We start from the raw sequence: 20,497 nt of genomic DNA on the forward strand, positions 1-20,497 counted from the left end.
AAGTACCAGCCATAGAAATGGCAGGACCTTAGTGTAAATTTAATTTTTCTTTTTTAATATTGATTTCATGGGGTCAAAGGGACCAACAATTTTATTCTTCTGGGGAAGGTGAAATGAATGAACCAGCTTCTCTCCCACTGTCCTCCACTGTTCTCTCATTCCGCGTTCAGAGATCCAATTCTCAATGTGTGAATACCTTCTGGTCCATGCAAATTAGATGTTCTCCTAAAGACTTCTACAGACTATAGTGAGGTCAGAACCCATAGTACTGCTATGTGCCTCTGTCAAAACTGTGTCCATGTGTAAGTTCAGGATCTTTATTAACAATTGAAAATTGTTTCCTTAGGATGAAGATGTGCAAGAAGATAACATAAGACATCGAATTTTAGCTAGAAGAGAAACTATAAGGAAGAGGGTATATTATTTTATTTTGCCATATAATAAACAGTCTCATCTTTTCTCCTCTTCTTCAAAGATTTCACCTTTGCTCACCATTCATCTAACCACACAGCAACTTCCTTGCTCAAACAATTTTCCTTTTCACCTCATAACTTTTGTATCAAGTAACACTGCTTTTTCATTCTTCTTGTATTTCATTTTTGTTGTTTTCCAATTTACTTATACTCTTGTTCCCTCAATTTCACCCTCCAGATCAACTTCCAAAATGATTTTAACACTTCATAGAACTTTGCCACTTTCTAGGTTTTTTTTACTTTGACTCATTAATTTTCATCAGTTTCTAATCTCATTCTGCATCCATATTTTCCATGAGTGATTCTATTGGATTTTTGATTATTATGCATCACTATAAAAATTAGTAGTACATCCCTTGTTAATTTCCATCTCTCTCCTTTCATCCTTTTCAACACTGCTGGTCTACTTGATTTACTTAATATCTCCCTTGTCCTTCAGTTCAATGGACTTGCACCTCCACGTCCCTCCTATCTCCAGTATTCCCCAAAAAGGTCCCACCCAGCCTCTGTTAAATACAATTCATCCAGCGTATGACTGACCTAGTCTTGCTTTGTTCACCTCAAGCAATGAATGTCACTCTATGAGATCAGCCTCCTCTCCTCATCTGAGATAATCCTGAAGGGTCAAAATAACTTGAAACATCTAATAACTTTCTTTTGCTTTGCTTTGATTCCTCAATATAAAATGGAAGTTTTTGGCTCACTTAACCATCTCCCTTTCCACTGCATATATATTTCTTTCCTCTCCATCAGGGCTTGTGATCTTGTCTATCTTATCTCGTATCTGTCCCATCTCACTAAGCCTGAATCCCCAACTCTTTTACTCTGGATTATAGCCAAACCCAAAGGCTGCCTATTGTTAGGCCAGAGGCTAAATAAAATGTTAATGGCTTCCTTTTCTGAAACTATGTCCTTCTAAGCCTGGAAAGTGGTGGGTGAAGCAGGAGACCTCGAGTGGTGGCGATGGTGGCAGCAACACCATGAGGAGCCGGACATGGCTCCACCCAGTTGGGGGTCTCCTGGTGAGCAAGGAGGAAGTACTAGGCTGACTCCCCTGGCCCACATTTGCAGTCTGTGCCAATGGTCCAAGTTCATGGCTAGGCCTGGGTGCCAAAGGAGTGGCAGCATCGCCGAAAGGGACAATGGAGGACTCTGATGACTGGTGGCAGCATCTGGGGGAGCGTTGTATGGGGAACAGGATATATGGAATCTGTGCATTCCCAGGCCATCGGCTGTTGCAATTTTGGCAGCAACGTAGGCCCATAACTGTGATCTTTGAGCACATTATAAAGACCAAGGAGCCCATTTCAGAGACTGGCTGATGTCAAGCAACCGAATGGAGGAGCTGTGGAGGAGGAACAAGAAGAGAGAACGATGAACTCTATTGCAGTAAAATCTTGCACTATATTCAGTACTTCAAGATGGCGCTGGAGCATGGTGACACTTTGTATATAAAATCCAAAAAAAACTTCACTATCTTTTATATACACGTGACAATAAATCTAAATTTAAGTATTATCATTACTTTGTTTTGAAAAAGTTACCATTTATCTTCTTCAAATCCTTTTAAATCCCTGCCTTACTTTCAAACTATTTTTCTGCTTTGTTTTTCAAATGGATGGAATCACCATCCAGCTCCCCAAGATCTGCAACCCCACCCCACAGCTTCATCTCTTCTTTTCATAGGCATAGATATAGAAAATAGGAGCAGGAGAAAGCCATTCAGCAATTCAAGCATGCTGATCATCCAACTCAAGAGTCTAATCCTGCTTGCTCCCCGTAACATTTGGTCAATTTGCCCCAAGTGCTATATCTAGCCACCCTATGAAAACATTCAATGTTTTGCCATCAACTACTTCTGTGGCAATGAATTTCACAGGCCCACCACTCTTTGGGGGAAGAAATGTCTCCTCATCTCAGTATTAAATGGTCCATCCTAATCCTCAGACTCTGACCCCTGGTCCTGGTTGCACCCACCATCAGGATCATCCTCGCTGCATCTACCCTGTCTAGTCCTGATAGAATTTTTAAAGTCTCTTTGAGATCCCCTCTCACTTGTCTGAACTCCAGCAAAAACAATCCTAAATCTAGTCAATCTCTCCTCATACATCAGTTCTACCACCCCTGGAATCAGTCTGGTAAATGTTCGCTGCACTCCCGTGAGAGCAAAACCATCCTTCCTCAGAAAAAGGAGACCAAAATTGCACACAATATTCTAGGTGTGGCCTCACCAAGGCCCTGTATAGCTGCAACAATACATTTCTGCTCCTGTACTCAGACCTCTCGCAATGAAGGCCAACACAGCATTTACCTACTTTACCGCCTGCTGTACGTACACCTGCCGTACCTTTAGCGACTGTTGCACAAAGACACTCAGGTCCAGCTGCATACTCCCCTCTCCCAATTTATAACCATTCAAGTAATAATCTATCTTCTTGTTTTTGCTCCCAAAGTGAATAACTTTGCATTTATCCAAATTATGTTACACCTGCCATTGATTTGCACACTCATCCAACCTGTCTAGATCATGCTGAAGCAACTTTGCATCCTCATCACAGTTCACCTTCCCACCTAGCTTGGTATCATCTGCAAACTTTGAAGTGTTACATTTAGTTTCCTCATCCAAATCATTAATATATATTGTGAATAGCTCAGGTCCCAGCACCGATCCCTGTGACACCCCAATACTGCCTGCCAATTTGAAAGGGACCCATTAATTCCTACTCTTTGTTTCCTCTCTGTCAACCAGTTTTCTATCCATCTGAATGCACTTCCCCACTCTCACGTGCTTTAATCTTGCACAACAATTTCTTATGTGATACCTTGTCAAACGAATTCTGAACGTCCAAATATTCCACATCGACTGGCTCCCCCTTGTCAACTCTATTAGTCACATCTTCATAGAACACATTTGTCAAGCACAAATTCCCTTTCATAAATCCATTGTGGCCTTGTCTGATTCTGTCACTGCCTCTGTTCAATGAGAGTTTTCGTTGCAATAAAACTTTTGTGGTTAAAGCCACCATTACTATGTCCATACTTTTTGACTGTTCTAACTAATATTTCTCTTTGGCCTATTGTGCTACTTCATTCTTCTAATAATTTCCTTATCAGTCTAGTTTAATGATGCTAATCTAATCCATTTCCACTTCTACTTAACTCAGTTATAAATATTTCTCAATTATTTTAAGTCTACTCAAGAACAGTTTCTCTATTTCAGCCCAATTCCATCATTGTTTCAACAATTTTTTTATTTCCATGCTAGAATCAGTGACATTATTTATAAGGGTGGAATAATCTCTCATGTCCAAATCCAAACCTCTGACTCTACACAATTTGCATTCTGTCAGGATGATAGATTTATCTCAAGTAAAGCCATGAATAAATGAGAACTTTCGTCAACTTGATGTTCATGCAGGGTAAGCCAGATGTCGTACTATCTCCATGTCCTATTTAAACCAAATTAGGCCATGGGAATAACAGTTGTTTATTTCCATCTGTCCCTTACTCATTTCTGCTCCCCCTAGATTCTCCTGCAATTCCCTTTACACTACATACTCTTCTGTTTCTTTGCTATTTGAAGGTTTGATTTCAACAAAGTTTAGCAGTGCTTTTTTAAAAAATGTTTTGGATCTATCTTAAAAGAAACCAGACAACTAAAATTTGATTTAGCTAATACAATGATCAGCATTTGCCAGATATATGCAAAGATAATTATCCTCAATTAATTATTGTTTTCTTTTTAGCTTGCTGAAGAATCTGAACATGCATTACTACTTGACCAAACTGAAAGGCATAGGAACAAGAATTTAGAAGAAAGTAAGTTTTCTATTTTGTACAGGCACATGGGTCCTAAAAAATGTATGTAAATTGAACACAACATCTGTAATCCTTTCAGATTACAGATTACATCTGAAAGTTTCAGATGTAATGTATTTCTTAACAAACTACTGCATACCATTGAAAATTTATTGTATGATGTACAAATGCAAATTTTAGAATTGCACATTAATGTACAAATATGCAAAAGAAAAAGGCAGGAGAAGACTTGCTAGTCCACTAAGCCTGTTTAATTGTTTTCCTACATCCATAAACCTACATCCTACATCTATTACCTCTCCCTCCAAACGACATGTACTTTTAAAGAGAAGCAAAAGCAAATGATCATTCAGAATTCTCGGTCAATTCAAAGGGGAGAATTTTGAAATCCATTCTCAAGTCCAGAAGTTGATTAAACATGCTTCAAAAGACTGTAGTGACTAGAGGTCATAGTGCCCAGTTTCCCACCTTTTATTTTATGTGATGTCACTGAAAGCTTGGACTATTTTCAACTTCTATTTAAACATGTTGAGTATAGGTATTTGGAGGTCACGTTGTGGCTGTACAGGACATTGGCTAGGCCACTTTTGGAATATTGCATGCAATTCTGGTCCGAGGGAGTGTTGCTGAACAAAGAGACCTTGGAGTGCAGGTTCATAGCTCCTTGAAAGTAGAGTCGAAGGTAGATAGGATAGTGAATACAGCATTTGGTATGCTTTCCTTTATTGGTTAGAGCATTGAGTATAGGAGTTGGGAGGTCATGTTGTGGCTGTACAAGATGTTATTTAGGCCACTTTTGGAATATTAGATGCAATTCTTGTCTTCTTCCTATTGGAAGGATGTTGTAAAACTGGAAAGGGTTCAGAAAAGATTTACAAAGATGTTGCCAGGGTTGAAGGATTTGAGCTGTAGGGAGAGGCTGAATAGGCTGGGGCTGTTTTCCCTGGAGCGTCGAAGGCGGAGGGCTGACCTCATAGAAGTTTATAAAACTATGAGGGTCATGGATAGGATAAATAGACAAAGTCTTTTCCCTGGGTGAAAGAGTCCAGAACTCGAGGGCATAGGTTTAGGGTGAGAGGGGAAAGATATAAAAGAGACCTAAGGAGCAACTTTTTCACACAGAGGGTGGTGCATAAATGGAATGAGCTGCCAGAGGAAGTGGTGGAGGCTGGTTCAATTGTAACATTTAAAAGGCATCTGCTTGGGTATATGAATAGGAAGGCTTAGAGGAATATGGGCCAAGTGCTGGCAAATGGGACTAGATTAGGTTGGGATACCTGGTCAGCATGGGCGAGTTGGACCGAAGGGTCTGTTTCCCTGTTGTACATCTCTATGACTATGTGATAGTCAATCCACATTAACAGCATGGGGTAAGGTCCCACTCTAACAGCCCTATAATTATTGCACTTGTCTATAATTTCTTTGCAATTTTGTTTCTCTACATTTTCCCCAATAGTTGGTGTCCTACAGAACACCTTAAAGCAATAAAATCATAAACTGTTGTTTCTTAGCTCTAACCAATTAATCTATCCTGGCCTTGCCAGTGATGTCTGTACCCACAAAGGAATAAACGGTCCCCTGGAACATTCTCTCTTTGGCATTGTAATATATTCTTAATCAATGCTGCCACCATCTCACATCTTTCCTGAATATCTTGCACCAAGGCATATTTAATTCCCATTTTTTTAACTAAGCTTCCATTATTGCCACAACATCAAATTTCCATTAGTCGATCTGCATCTGTCACTCACCAGCCCATTTTATCACAGCCCATATTTACACATGAATGCTCAGTAACCATAACTTAGATGTTAATGCAACATTGTTGCATTCACTCCTACTCTGATCTCCACCTAATTCTTTACTATTCACTACTCTAATGTTAGCTATCATTCCCAATTCTCTGTGCATTTTGACATTCTTTATTAATATCATCTCCTGCTTACTACACTCATGTCAAGTTCTTTTAGACTTTTTTTTAGTAGCAGCAAATTGCCCATAGGAAATTGATCCCAACATTTTTTTGTGTACCCCATCTGCCTTGTACTGGTCCCATCTCCCCCAAAATTAGTCACAATGTTCCAAGAATCTAAATCCCTGCCTCCTGCATTATCTTCTACGTAAATACTCACTGGCATGTGGCACCAAGAGTGATCTGGAGGTTAATGCTTTCTTGATTTGCCTTGTTAATTTCCTACCTGTCTCCTTAAAGTGATTACAGGAACACATAAAAGTCATATGCTGTGGATGCTGGAGATCTGAAATTTAAAAAAATACAGTGCTGAAGGAACTCAGCTGATGATAGAGAAACAGAGTTAATAGTTTGAGTCCATAACTCATTCTGGATTTGAAACATTAACACTGTGTCTCTCTCCACAGATGCTGCTGGACCTACTGAGTTTCTCCAGCACTTCCTATTTTTATTACAGGATCATATTCCGTTTTTTTAAATTCATTGTTACCCATGCAGACTACAACTGTTGGCCATTTACTTTCTCCACTCAGAGTGCTCTACAACTGCTCAGTGCCATCCTAGATCCTGACACCAAAGACGAACCATCATCCTCGATTCAAACCTGCTCTGTTCCCATTGAATTGCCTTTCCTGTTCCAATATTCTACCCTACACCTGCCACACTCTTCTACAGCTGAGCTGTGATGTCATGGACACGTCTCACTCGTCCTCAGAACTGAATATTGGTTAGATAGTGAGATACACTCAGAGGAATTCTCTATCTGCCTAGTGCTTAATTCACTGGCAGTAATCAATTCCCTCTCAGCATATCCTTAAGTTGAAGGGGTACAAATATACTGCTTTCAACCTTGCAGTTGCACTGCAGATACACCAGCTGCTGTTCAAATCCTAGTTCCCACATGAAACAAGATATGCACTGCCCATGTCTGAACTGCCCTGCCCTGTCATGGCCCCATTTGTTAGGAAATAAAATGTACCAAATAAATAATGAATTGCTAGGTATTCACCAAACAATTGCTTCTCTTCTGCTGATGTCACTTCATTTTACTTAACTCTTATTATCCAGAAATATTGGTTTCAATTTGCTGAAAAATTGAAAACACTGTCATCTTCAATCCCATGTTATTTAATTATAACTATCCTCTAGAGCTGACTGATTGAGCAATGATTGTAATTATATGATAAAGTTTAAAATTGGATTCATACTGGTTGTGGGTAATAGATGAAAAAATACCATGGGTGACTTGGTTATGGAAAATAAAATATTCAGTTATGTGAAAGAGCATAAAATATAAAAAAGTAAATAAAATTGGATTTATTTTCTAGTATATATACACTAATTAATCAATTTAGCCTCATTTTATACTTGATTAATTTAAATTAAACATTTGCTAAAGAGCTAATCACATCTTACTGCTTGTCCTGTGACATTTATTTACTTCTTAGACAGCCTAAGCCTGCTCCGCTCTGACCCTCAGTTCCTGCTCTCTTAAAAATTCAATTAATATTTTTAATTTTCCAGCTCCTAGCTTAATTAAGTGCTCTATTTGGGAGAAATATTTGCTAACAAACCACTTAGCTGCCTTGCCTTCCTCTGAAATCATGTCTTGACCAATTTTCATTTTTCAAACTTGCACAGTCCATCACCTGCTGATTCTTAGTGGATTTGATTCTCTGTTGCTGGTATATACAATGGATCTCCATTTGTTGAGTTCATTGTTATATTCACAATTTTGAGAAAGGCTTTCAATATATCATCAAGGAATTGGTTGAATATAGCTGCTGTTTCTTTGATCATCCTGGCATATTTGGTGAAGAACCAATAGCCTGACCGTACCTTAGTACATCTGCATCTGCTGTGATTCTTAAAACTTTATTGTCAACAGGTGATCAATTTATCAATCAAGGCATCAAGGAGTGAACTAAGACAAAATGAATGCTCCTCCCTTAAAGATAAGTTTTGCTCATTTGGCTTTCTGCAAAACTTCCCCATGTATTTTAATTCCAGCCTTCAATGTCAAATAAGATTATCAATGTGTACTTCTGTTCACAATTAAGGATATTTTAGTCCTAAATCAGAAGTTTTGCTTTTGGCTGGCAGGTTAAAATGAGAATAAAACATGTTCTGGAAGATCACGTCCAATGAGGTGCAAAGTTAAATGTATGCATTTTCTGTTTAGAATACTTTTTTTTGCAGAAGCAGAGAGACTTCTATTCTATACTGTTTCAATACAGTAAAGAATTTATTTTGTCTTTCAACAACTTCAGAGGTTTTATAATGTTTATGATATAAACTTGTGCTATAGATTTTGCTAGATATTTATGGATCACGACATTGAAACTGCTTTTGTTTGATTAGTTAAAATAGGTATGTGAATTTGTAAGAAATAATTTTGTTGGATTTTGTCTTTGCCTTTGTTCTAATACAGATGAAAATCAACTGGCTGATGTGATACGAAGCAGAGTGAGAGATAAACTGAAAGCAGTAAAAGTGAGAATGCCATCTTTAAACACTTGTTAATACAGCACATTTGTACATTAAAATGCTATTCAATGAAAAAAATGTGACTCATCTTTTCACAGGCTGGGATTACAAGTTCATTCGTACAAGAATTCAAAGAACCTTCACCCAATCTGCAACAGTTAAAAGATGAACTAGCGACAAGATTTGATAAGACATTAGTAAGCAAAGACTTCTTTTTAAACAGTTAATGAAGCTATTATATAAAAAAAGGTTGATTTGATGTAATTCAGGCTTTATCATCTCTGTCAAACTTGAATGTGTAAAACAAAACATGACAACTCAATTTGATCCTGACATATGAACAGGAATGGACTATATGGCCGAACAATCCCATTCTATGACTGCTCCTCTTGGGCTTCAACTCCACTTTCTCATTTGCGCCCCACTTTCTTCGATTCTGGAGAGACTGAAACTCTGTCCACCATTACCACAGTTTTAACAGTGATGAGCTAACTCAGTATTGAAGATGATGTTACAGCCTTCCATAATAGATGATTTTTAACTAGCTTCTTTCTCTCTATATCTATTTCTATTTAGAATATACTATGTTGTGCTCCCCCTCCATACATTGTCAGAGATCAATGAACTGAATTTTAATAAAATCAGCTAAGTGTCAATTTTGGGGAATTTGACAGAGGATTTCTCACTGTGAGCTCTAATGTAATTCTCCAATGCTTATTTCTTTACATATTCTCCATGTTTCTACGATGTTTTCCTGTCGCTATCATGTGCTAACCAGCAGCAGATGTATTCGCCATTGCTGGGACCTTTCAAAATTTCCATTCCTGACACAATCTTTAAAATCCAGCTATGCACCAGGTCAATTGTTGCCAGACACAAATAGCCTTTCATAATACACATAAGGGAGGGAAATCATAAAGGACAGCTTCTGAGGGGACAAAGGTCACAGAGGTCACTCTTCATTAGAAATAGCACACATTCTTGAATGTATTGCTACTTTATATCATCATCTGTCTAAATGTCTGTTATTGTAACTGCCACTACAAAAATCAAGCTACACAGCCTGCCTGTACTTATCTGTAATATCATATTAGATCTCTATCTAAGAGAGTCATAATTTTCTCCTCGTGTCCAGCATAGAAAAACATTTTGTCATTGTTCAATGTGGGGGCATCACATGTTGGAAAACCTTCATACAGTGCAAATGCTAATTCTTGTTGAGCAACAGAAAAAGCAAAGACAAACCAAACACAAAACTCCATTTGTTTCTGAGAACAAGCAGTTGTCAATTAATTCCTGTTTAGCATACTCTGCCCAACTCTGCACACTTCCGTCTTGCTGAAGGTTATGTGCCTTCTATCCAGAGTCTTTATCTTCCTCCTTGGAAGACTGCTGTCACTCTCCAGCTTTTCAGCATCCGTCACACCCCCTTTTTGCTGCTGCCATTGTGTAGGCACAGCATGCACATATTATGCAGCATACTCTGTCTGGACTGCACTGCAAGGCCCTCAGAATGATTCAATCATTGAAGCATCACCTTCAGGAGGCCTTGGTTAAAGAATTGTATTATCTTGACTCTCCATATCAGTCAATGGATTGTATAGCTGAATCATCACATGTGGTTGCAGACAGAAGTTTTACCAGTAGCTACCCTTGTAACCATCTGGCCCTTGAAATGAAACAGGAACAAGAATGTTCTTGAGGACATAAGTATCATTGCAGCTTAAAGGGTACCTAGAACAGCTGTTATGGTGCTTTCAACATGGCAGATACAGTCTATAATGCCTTATACCTAGGAGAAACTAGCTATGTTTGTAAAGACTATTGCCCAGGCTGCAGCACGGACCTCATATGGAGAAATCAGATGTGATTTGGCACAAATTGCATTGGTAACAGCCTTGATATATTTGTGGGTGGAAGGTTGGGTGATCCCACACAGGTCCCCATTGGATTTTTAGATGCACCTAGTTAATTCAGCTTAGACAAGCAGGAGCTGGAGGAACATAGCAAGCCAGGTAGCATCAGGAAGTGGAGAAGTCAACATTTTGGGTATAACCCTTCTCTGTTCCTTCAGCCGCCTGCTTATCTACTTTGGATTCCAGCATCTGCAATTTTTTTTAGTCTCTAACTAAGTTAATACAGCTTGGCAGCTACCGACCCCTTTGGGGTACAAAGCCAGCTCCAGCAGATGACAGATTTCTGTGGCAGTGTCTTAGGACATTTTCATTAGTTTTTAATGATTAGTTTTGCTTAACAGAGATTACTATGAGCAAGTTGTATGACCAATTACACGGTGAAGCATGCAATGACCAGGATTTGTTTCACGTATGGTTGGTCACTTTGTAGGTAGGATTCTATGATTAAGCTAGCTGCCATTTATTAGTCTGTATTTTTTCAGAATTCATTAAATAGGATTATGGTCTGTGTACACTAGGATGATTTTCAATTTTGCAAAGTCCTTTTAACATTCCTCTGTTCACCCAGTTATGATTTTAATTATTTTGTAGGTGTGGTAAATTATCAGGGCACTCAGGCACATTGCACAAATGCTGAGTTCAGCAGTTACCTGGGTTGTCAGCGTCTGCAAGATGGTTTGGAACATCACTTTTTTTCCTACCAGTATACATGATCTCATACCAGTATGGGTTATCAGGGGTGACAAAGTTAAGATTTCTTGTGGTCTAAATGTCATGGGTTTTCTCTGTATTCTTTTCTGATATAGACTGAGTGGTTCACCATGTCTGTATACTCGCAGGGCATAGTTTAGGAATGAAGTCTTATCTGGTCACAACATTTACTTCCCAGTAAGTAATGTGGAGCCATTTTGATCTGTCTGGCTCCAGGACATTAAGGAATCTTTGGGTAGGCTTAACTGTATTGATGTTCAACATGTGCAAGGTTTTCTGTCTGACTTGGGTTAATTTGTTGGACCTCAGCTTGCAAAGCCTTTGAATTATTGGTGATAGCTCCCAGGTCCAAGTCATAAACTAAAATGGGCACATCCAGCAGGTGCCTGTGGATTTCTTTGAGTTTCCTGAGCAGGGTGACCACAACTTCCTATTGCCCTTTGGGGGTGCTAATTGGGTATCTAAATGTCAGAATCAGATGACTGGCAGGTGGGGTTCAACTGAGAAGGTGGTCTGTCCCTCCTCCTCACCTGAGGTATCTTGACTACCCTAGATATGCCCATCTTTTGGAAGATTCTCGCTAGTTTACAGGGTTCTGAGTTTATTTCTGTTTCATCTGCATTTGAACCTCTTTTCTGGTGATCTCAAATCCAGTGCAACATCAGGGTTTAGCACCGTTGCTTGTTCTGTTACACATATAAATTTAGGAAATTGGAGCAGAAATAGGTAATTTGGCCCTATGAGCATGCTCCACCTTTCAGTTTGACCATGGCAGATTACCCAACTCAGTTTTCTGATGTGTGTGCCTGATCCTCCAGATGCCACTCTGGTTTAAAAATATTTTGTTTGAATAAGAAGTTTAAATAATAGAGGAATCTGATGGGTCAGGTATGCATAATCCAAAGTAGTGATGTAAATTAATCAGATGATAACACAATTTGATACCTTGGATTTAATTTCTACAATTGAAAGGCAGGAATGTCTTATGAATTTTACATTAGTTAGACAACTCTGGAAGACATGTGAAGTTCTGCTCTCCATGTGATAAAACTAAGCATTGAAAAAGAGGTACAAATATTTCATTTTGTCTAAATAGACTTTACGTAAGAATATAGTTTGGCAAACGTTTGTAACCAGCTTGAAGCACATAATCACTTGTGAATGAATGCATTAAACTTTCAAACTTTTATTCCTATTCAAACAAAACCAACATTTTCTAAATGCTTTAAATGGAATTGGTCTTCATGAAAGGATCTAAAGATCCAGTTCTTAAATTCCTCGATTATGAACTCAACTGAGCACAGGGTAAACAAAGGTTTCTAGTCATGCGATTATTAAAGGGTTGCTCACTTGTCAGGGAATTGACGGTAACATTTCAGTGTTATCTTTGAAAAAGTCAAAGACTGAAACATTGCCATGACAATATGTCATGGGATAAGTTAAATATGAGAAATTAAGTTATTTTTATTTTTGGGGTTGGGAAGGAGATAGTTTCAAATTGATACTGGGTCAGAATTGTTTGTTACAACTTGTTGGGCCCATTGTTTAACTTAAAAATATCAGATGCTGACAGGAATGCCATTATTCATATTGGCTGCCAGCTCAATGATACAGAAGTGTATGTGGGCACTTTTCAATAAATCTCATTCACTATTATATGTGCAAATATCTCGCTAAAGCATACCACACATGCTCCTCGTTATCAGCAAACATCCATACGGTAAAAGACATTCCAAGCTGAATGAAATCAATAGATAAGAGAAAGGTATGAAATATTTGCAGAAGAGCCAACAGAAAGTTCAAAGGCAGATGACACAATCAAAGAGATTGTTCTTTTGAGCAAGCAGTGCTCTAACAGCAGGGAGGTGAATCACTTTGCATGAAAGTGTTTTAGCTAGAAAGAACCAATAAATGTGGAGAAAGATGGTTGCTGGAGAGATATTAGCTAATCATACTGAAAACTTTCTTTGCTACACAACAGGTTGGCATCAAGTCTAACAGTGATGAAATAAATAAACACAAATTGAATACAAAAGACAAACTTCTTTCTCAAATAATGTGAGTAGTCCAAGGATTGACAATGTCAGTCTAGGCTGCATACAGCTCAGCCAGGGATTTTGTCAGTCATAAGTTGCGGCTGTCCATTGAAGTTGGTCTTAAAGGTGAATGACAATCAGCCTTGAGGGTCAGCTCAATGAAAGTCAAAAGTTATCAGGGGCCACTGCTGTGGTAGGAAAGCTAAAGAATTCAATTCTGGGGAATGGAGGCATCATGCTGAGATGCAGAAGGGGCAAGAGTTCTGAAGAGAGAAACTGAATTAATTGATTTTATTTATATCACGTATACTGAAATACAGTGAAAGCTTTGTTTATGAGCAGTAGAGGCAGACCATAGTAAGCAAGGATATACAGAACAAAAGATCCAAATGCGGCATACAGTTAACATTGCACAGGGCATCCAAAAGAGATTTAAATTAGCAAGATCCACATTATTTGAGGGTAGTGAGTCCATTCAATAGTCAAATACCCCTGTAATGGCCGGAAGAAGCTGTCCCTGAAACTAATGGTGCGTGCATTCAGGCTTCTGAATCTTTTGCCTGATGGAAGAGGTTGTTGGAGATCATTACTGGGATGCGATGAGTCTTTGATGATGTTAGCAGCCTTTCTGCAATATTGAGCCATGTAAATGGAATCCAACATTGGAAGGTGATGGGAACAAATGATGGGGGATGTTGATAATGCATTGGATGACATGGGAAGCTATGGGAGTGAGAGTTACTGACAGTCACCAATACCTAACTGCGATGCTGAAACAATGCATGTAATGTTTGGCATGAATAAACTATAGGGCTATGGATAAGGGGTAATGTTCAGAGCTAAGCTGTAAATCAAAGTGGTGACTTATTGAAGGCTAGTACTGATGGGCTGGTCAAGAATTGCAGGAAGAAAGGAACATGGAAATTCTGGAGAGACGTGTCTTAATTACTAGACTAAACCTGATGCACTGTGCAAAGTGCAAACCTTGTTGTCCTCCATACTAAAACATCTCGTCAATGCACATTTCAAATGGAAAGTGACTGTGACCACACCTAAAGTGGACAGAGTAAATGTTTTTGCATGAGTGCTTGGGCTGTATTTCTGAATGACAGTTACATTAATCAATCACTTCCACGCTATAGGTTGAAGTTGTCTGTAGCCATAACACTGCGCATGCGAAATGTGTGCACAGTCCAATTGTGTGGGGTACAAATGCTGGTTGCAAGTAAACTTGATCATGTAATTGGTTGGAGCAGATTGAAAACAGTTATCTCTGTGAAACAAAAGTAATTACAGGTGAACTTAAAAGAGGCACATCCAGGCCATGAAGCACAAAGATAATGCAAAATCTTATAGGTTACTCAAGGACATGAAGCTGATTTCTTCTCATCTTGAATTATAAATCTTTGACAACAAATATTCAATGATGTCTTATTTGGTTGATGTGGGGATTTGGATTGGAGAAAGCAAAATCTTAGAATCACTTAATGTCTTATGCAACATACCTTGTGCTGCATTCATTAGTCAGGTATTTATGTCAAATGTACACTTAGAAGCTTTTCATGACCCTCTTTGTCAGAGTCCTCCATTTCTCGCTGCTAATCTGTCATTTGAAAGAGATTTGGATGATGATTGCTCACATAACAAAAATCTTTACTTTTCAATGTATGGCCAAAAAAGGTTCATTGGGAGCATAATGGATCCAGGCACAGTAGAGATTATCATTGCTGATGCTGTGGTGCAACAAGGATGCAGATTATTAGAGGAGGATTAGATATATCAGCAGTAACTTTTAATGGATGCCAATCAGACTTCACATGAAGTCAGTGCAGATGAAAGACCCCTCGGAATACACAGAAACATTTTGTGATTTAGACCTTAGAGCTTGCTCCACCATCCAATATGATCATAGCTGATCATCCAACTCAATACTCTGTTCCTGCTTTCTCCCCCAATTCTTTGATCATTTTAACCCTAAGAACTATATCTAACCTATTCTTAAAATCATTCAATGATTTGGCCTCAAATACTTTGTGGTAGAGAATTCCACAGGCTCTCCACTCTCTGTGTGATGAAGTTGCTCCTCATCCCAGTCATAAATGGCCTACCCGGTATTCTTATTCAACGCTCCCCAACTCCGGCCCCATGATTAGGAAAATTCTTCCTACCTTCATGTCTGGCAATAATACATTTCTAAACTCTAGTGGATCTAGTCCTAACAAGTCCAGTCTGTCTTCAGTCATCTGTCCTGATGTCCCAAGAATTAGTCTGGTAAATCTTTGGTAGACTCTGTCCATAGCCTTTCTCAGATAACAAGACCAAAATTGCACACACTACTTCAGATGTGGCTATACTCAGACCCAGTACAATTGTAGCAAGACATTCTTGCTCCATTATTTGAATCCTCATTCTTTGAAGGACAACATACTATTTGTCTTTTTCACCATCTGCTGCACATATGTGAATACTTTCAGCAACGAGTGTACAAAGGCACTCCGTCTCATTGTATCTCCCATTTTCCCAATCTGTCACCATTCAGATAAACTCATTTTACCTACCAAAGTGGATAACCTCACACTTATTCACATTATTCTTCATTTGCCATGCATTTGACCACTCAGTGAACTTGTCTAAATTACATTGAAGCATCTCTGCATCCTCCTCACAACTCACCCTCCCACCCAGCTTTGAGTCATTTACACATTTGGAGATATTAATCATTTAGATGGGGAAACTAAATGTAATATGTATTGTGAATGGCTGGGTTCAAACACTGATCCCTGCAATACCCTATTATTAACTACCTGCCACTTGGAAAATGATTCTTTTATTCTGACTCTGTTTCCTGTTTGCCAGCCAGTTCTCTATCAATGTCAGTACAATATCCCTAATCCCATGCTCTTAAAGTTTACATGTTAATTTCTTGTCTAGGACCTTTTTGAAAGCCTTCTGAAAGTCTACGTAAACCATATCCACAGGTCACTTCTACCTCAGAAGAGATTCCAATGATCCAAAAATGTGAACCCTTCTCCCCTGCACCAGCTCCTCAGCCATGTATTCATCAGTTCTATTGTCCTATTTCTACCCTCACTAGCTCGTAGCACCAGAAGCAATCCAGATAGTACTACCCTCAAGGACCCCTTTTTAAATTCCTGCCTAACTTTCTACATTCTCCCTTCAGAATCTCATCCTTTTCCTTCCAATGTTGTTAGATTCAATGTGTACAACGACCTCCTGCTGGTCCCACTCCCCTTTGAGAATATCCTGCATTGTCTCCAAGATATCCTGACACCAGGGAGGCAACGCACCATTCTGATTTCTCACTTTCAGCCATAGAAATGTCTGTCTGTGCCTCTGACTAGAGAGTCCCCTATCACAATCGATTGCTTGAAACCTGCCCTACCCCTCCTTTCATTAGAAACTTGGCTGTTCATGTTACGTTCCCCTGAGAGTCCATCACCCCCTACATTTTCCAAAACAGCATACTTGTTTGCGATGAGGATAGCCACAGTAGAGCCCTGCACTGCCTGCCTTCCTCTCCCACCTTTTCTGGAGGTAACCTAATTGCATCTTTTTTTTTATCTTTTCCTATTACTGTAATCCATCACACCCCCTATCTCCTGTAAAACCCTCACTGGCTCTAACTGCTGCTCCAACTGATCCATGCGTTCTGACAGTGTGCTGTCGCAAACTCTTACTGCAGACAATTATTAGTAACATGGAAACTCTCTCTAATCTCCCACATCTGACAAGAAGAGCACATCGCTCTATTGAAGGTTACCTTTGCACTTTGATAATCTACAGACCCAGAAAATAGCACAGTCGTACGCTCTAAAAAACACTGCTCCAGGTTAACTTAGTACTTATGTTTTATATTTTAAAATTTTAATCAAGAGACAGATCTCAATAAAACATAACCAAAAAGAACCCACTCTACTCACTGTTATAGATTTACAAAAAAATAAGCAAGGTTACACTTAAAAACAATGTACTTATCTGCTCTTGTGCTGTGAGCTCCCCCATACAGTTCCTCCAAGGTCAGCTGTGATTTTAGCTGTTTATTAATTTTTCTTAGATGCACCTGGTGTTCAGAACTACTTGAACTCAGAAAATGGTCCGATTCCATCAACATGCAAGTCACTATAATCAATTGTACCACATCTTAAAGTCTGTGCCAGGTATCCTGTGAGCTGTCATGATGCCTACATCCTTGAGAACTTTTTTGTTCCTGCTTCACTTTAAAGTCCAGATGCGTTACAAGGATAGTTACTTGGAGACAAGTCTATGACCAATGCTGATAACTCCATTATGCCATCCCGAGAATGAGAAGGAGTATTGACACAATGCAACCCTTTTTTGACCAGACTCTTTGTGGAGCAAACGATTGGCCTGAGGCAGCTGTTCTAATGCATGGATCAGACTGCGGGGCCTTACAGTGCACTTCAGATAGAGTGTGCAGCATAATCTTAGCATGCTATACTCTGCACAACTGAAACAGTCAAAAAGGATGTGATGGTTTCTGAAAAGCTGAGAGAGTGGGAACATTACTCCAAGGAGCAAGATGAGGACATTGTGGAGGAACATCACCTGCTGTACAATACAACACTGCAGTGTCAGGCACAATTAGTTCCAGTAGATGAGAAATGGATACAGTAATCACTGGTGCCCTGTAAATTTATTCTTTGCTAACGGCAAGCAGACTTTGTTTGTTGCCAGAGGAAAATATAGCTGTGTTTTTTGTTGTTCTACAACTTTTGCTGTTTCACAATAGAAATGAGTGTTATAACAAAGTTTTCCTGTGTGTGATGGTACCACATTGAATGTTGAGGGGATGTTAGGCTACATTGAACATTGAGGCAAAAGTAGAACACCCTTACAAAAGAATTGTAAAATGAAATGAGGCTGAGGATAGGTAAACTGCAGCTTGGTTTATAAAATGCAATAATGTACAAATGTATACTTGAATGTGCAATGTGATGTTAACTATGCTCCCTATATCCCTGAGAAGCATTGATTTGTGATTGCTTTCTTCGCTACATGCACAATGAAGGCCTCTTCTGGATTGCCAATGCTTGACCATTTACGCAGAAAGGATTTAAAAGTGGTGCCAGTGGAACCAATCCCGAGATATCCCCGTACTAGCGAGTACTGTCATCTGTGGCATGTGGAAGAATAGTGTCAGCAGGCATCATAGATGCATGGAACACAATTGATGAGATAGGTTTGGAAAGATAGTGAGAGAAAACTCCTCAGGCTTCATTGAGATAAACCCACCTTGAAGCTTACTAAAATTGATACTTAACTGATTTCTGGTAAAATTCAGCCCATTGTTACAATACTGAATGCTAAACAGAATTGACAAAATAGACATAGAATGGATGTTTCCCCTTGTGGGGAATCTAGAACAAGAGTTCATAGTTTTAGGCTAAGAGGTGTCAGATTCAAAACAGAGATGAGGAGAAATTACTTCTCTCAAAGGGTTGTGAATCTATGGATTTCACTATCCCAGAGTGCAGCTGATGTTGGTACACGGTTAATAATCAGCTAAGGGTTCTGGGAAGTGGGCAGAAAAGTGGAGTTGAGCCTGGGATGAAACTAGCCATGATGGTGTTAAATGGCAGAATAGGCTGAAGGGGCTAAGTTGCCTATTCCTGTTCCTAGTTCATATGAACATATTTCATTTGATTTTTCATTTCTTTCTAATTTCAGAATTTAGAATCAGATGAAGCATGTCAATTTTTTACTTCTGCTTTGAATTTGTCAACTGAATCAGTGATACAAGAAGATGAGTTGGCACAACTGAAAGATTTATCTTCTGAATTTCGTCTCACTGGATTGGAGGTAATTGGAAGCCAGATTTTTAGCGGGAAAACAAATCACAAAGTTGGTAATCTTTACTGAGGAAAGAAGCAAAAAGAAAATATAACCATTCTTAATCCTGAGTTTTTCTGACCTTGCAACATTATTTAAAATTTTTTTTTGATCTTATATTGGTACAATGGCAATATTAATTAAATTTTAAGAATGTAACTTAAGAAATACAAGGACTGACTCATTAGCCACTAAATAATAATGCTCAGTTCTGCTATTGCTCCACCTACAGTATCACATAATGCATTACTGACTTTTGTGGGAAAAACACAGAACCAATAACAGACCTTCCTTTTGTCCTTTTCCCATCTACACCTTGCTCAAAACCCATTGCACTTTTAACTTTTTGCCAAGTCTGATAAAAGGTCCTCAAACTGAAATGTTAACTCTGTATCTCTTTTCACAATTACTGCTAAATCTGTTCAGTTTTTTTTAGATTAGATTAGATTACTTACACTGTGGAAACAAGCCCTTCAGCCCAACAAGTCCACACCGACCCTCCGCAGAGCAACCCACCTAGACCCTTTCCCCCACATTTACCCCTTCACCTAACACTACGGGCAATTTAGCATGGCCAATTCACCTAACCTGCACATCTTTGGACTGTGGGAGGAAATCGGAGTACCCGGAGGAAACCCACGCAGACACTGGGAGAATGTGCAAACTCCACACAGACAATTGCCTGAGGCAGGAATTAAACCCGGGTGTCTTCTAGCATATACTGAATTTATAAGGGTTCACAAACCTGAGTTTTTTTGAAGAGGTGACTTAGTGGACAGGGGACTGAAAGGTTATGAGTGTTATTTAGATGTTCTTGAAGGCAGTAGATAATTCCCTTCTAATAGTCTGTAAATTATAATTGAAGTTTGTGGGGTCAATGATCCGGTTCAGAAATCGGCTGAGACAAGAAGGGATAATTGGCAGGAACGGATATGGTAATTGTCAGGATGAAATTACTCTGTCCCTCAATGACCTATATTGTGGCCTCAGCTATTTTCCATATTTGTCAATGGTTTAATTATTGGGATAGGAAAACAGCTAATCCAAATTTCCCTCTGGCACAAAAATTGTTAGGCACAACATAGCAGAGAATTGCAGAGATATTGATAGATCAAATGAATGGGAAATATTTTGACCATAATGAATGATCTCGCTTATCATTTGTATTCTGTTTACAATTTTGATATGATTGGTCACATCAACTTTTCCAAT

At 38.9% G+C, this 20,497-nt stretch overlaps 1 protein-coding gene across 1 annotated transcript in view; it reads left to right on the forward strand.

Annotated features, from left to right (window-relative positions):
* The window catches only part of LOC122561384 (coiled-coil and C2 domain-containing protein 2A-like), a 268,528-nt gene that overhangs the window by 46,744 nt on the left and 201,287 nt on the right, over nucleotides 1-20,497 (forward strand). The window contains exons 4-8 of the mRNA XM_043713148.1: nucleotides 347-415; nucleotides 4,220-4,292; nucleotides 8,696-8,757; nucleotides 8,850-8,948; nucleotides 19,124-19,255. Of these exons, the coding sequence (XP_043569083.1) occupies nucleotides 347-415; nucleotides 4,220-4,292; nucleotides 8,696-8,757; nucleotides 8,850-8,948; nucleotides 19,124-19,255 (435 nt within the window). The remainder of the gene's footprint in view (nucleotides 1-346; nucleotides 416-4,219; nucleotides 4,293-8,695; nucleotides 8,758-8,849; nucleotides 8,949-19,123; nucleotides 19,256-20,497) is intronic.

Source organism: Chiloscyllium plagiosum, chromosome 22 (assembly GCF_004010195.1).
Source record: "Chiloscyllium plagiosum isolate BGI_BamShark_2017 chromosome 22, ASM401019v2, whole genome shotgun sequence".
Taxonomy (NCBI): Eukaryota; Metazoa; Chordata; class Chondrichthyes; order Orectolobiformes; family Hemiscylliidae; genus Chiloscyllium; species Chiloscyllium plagiosum.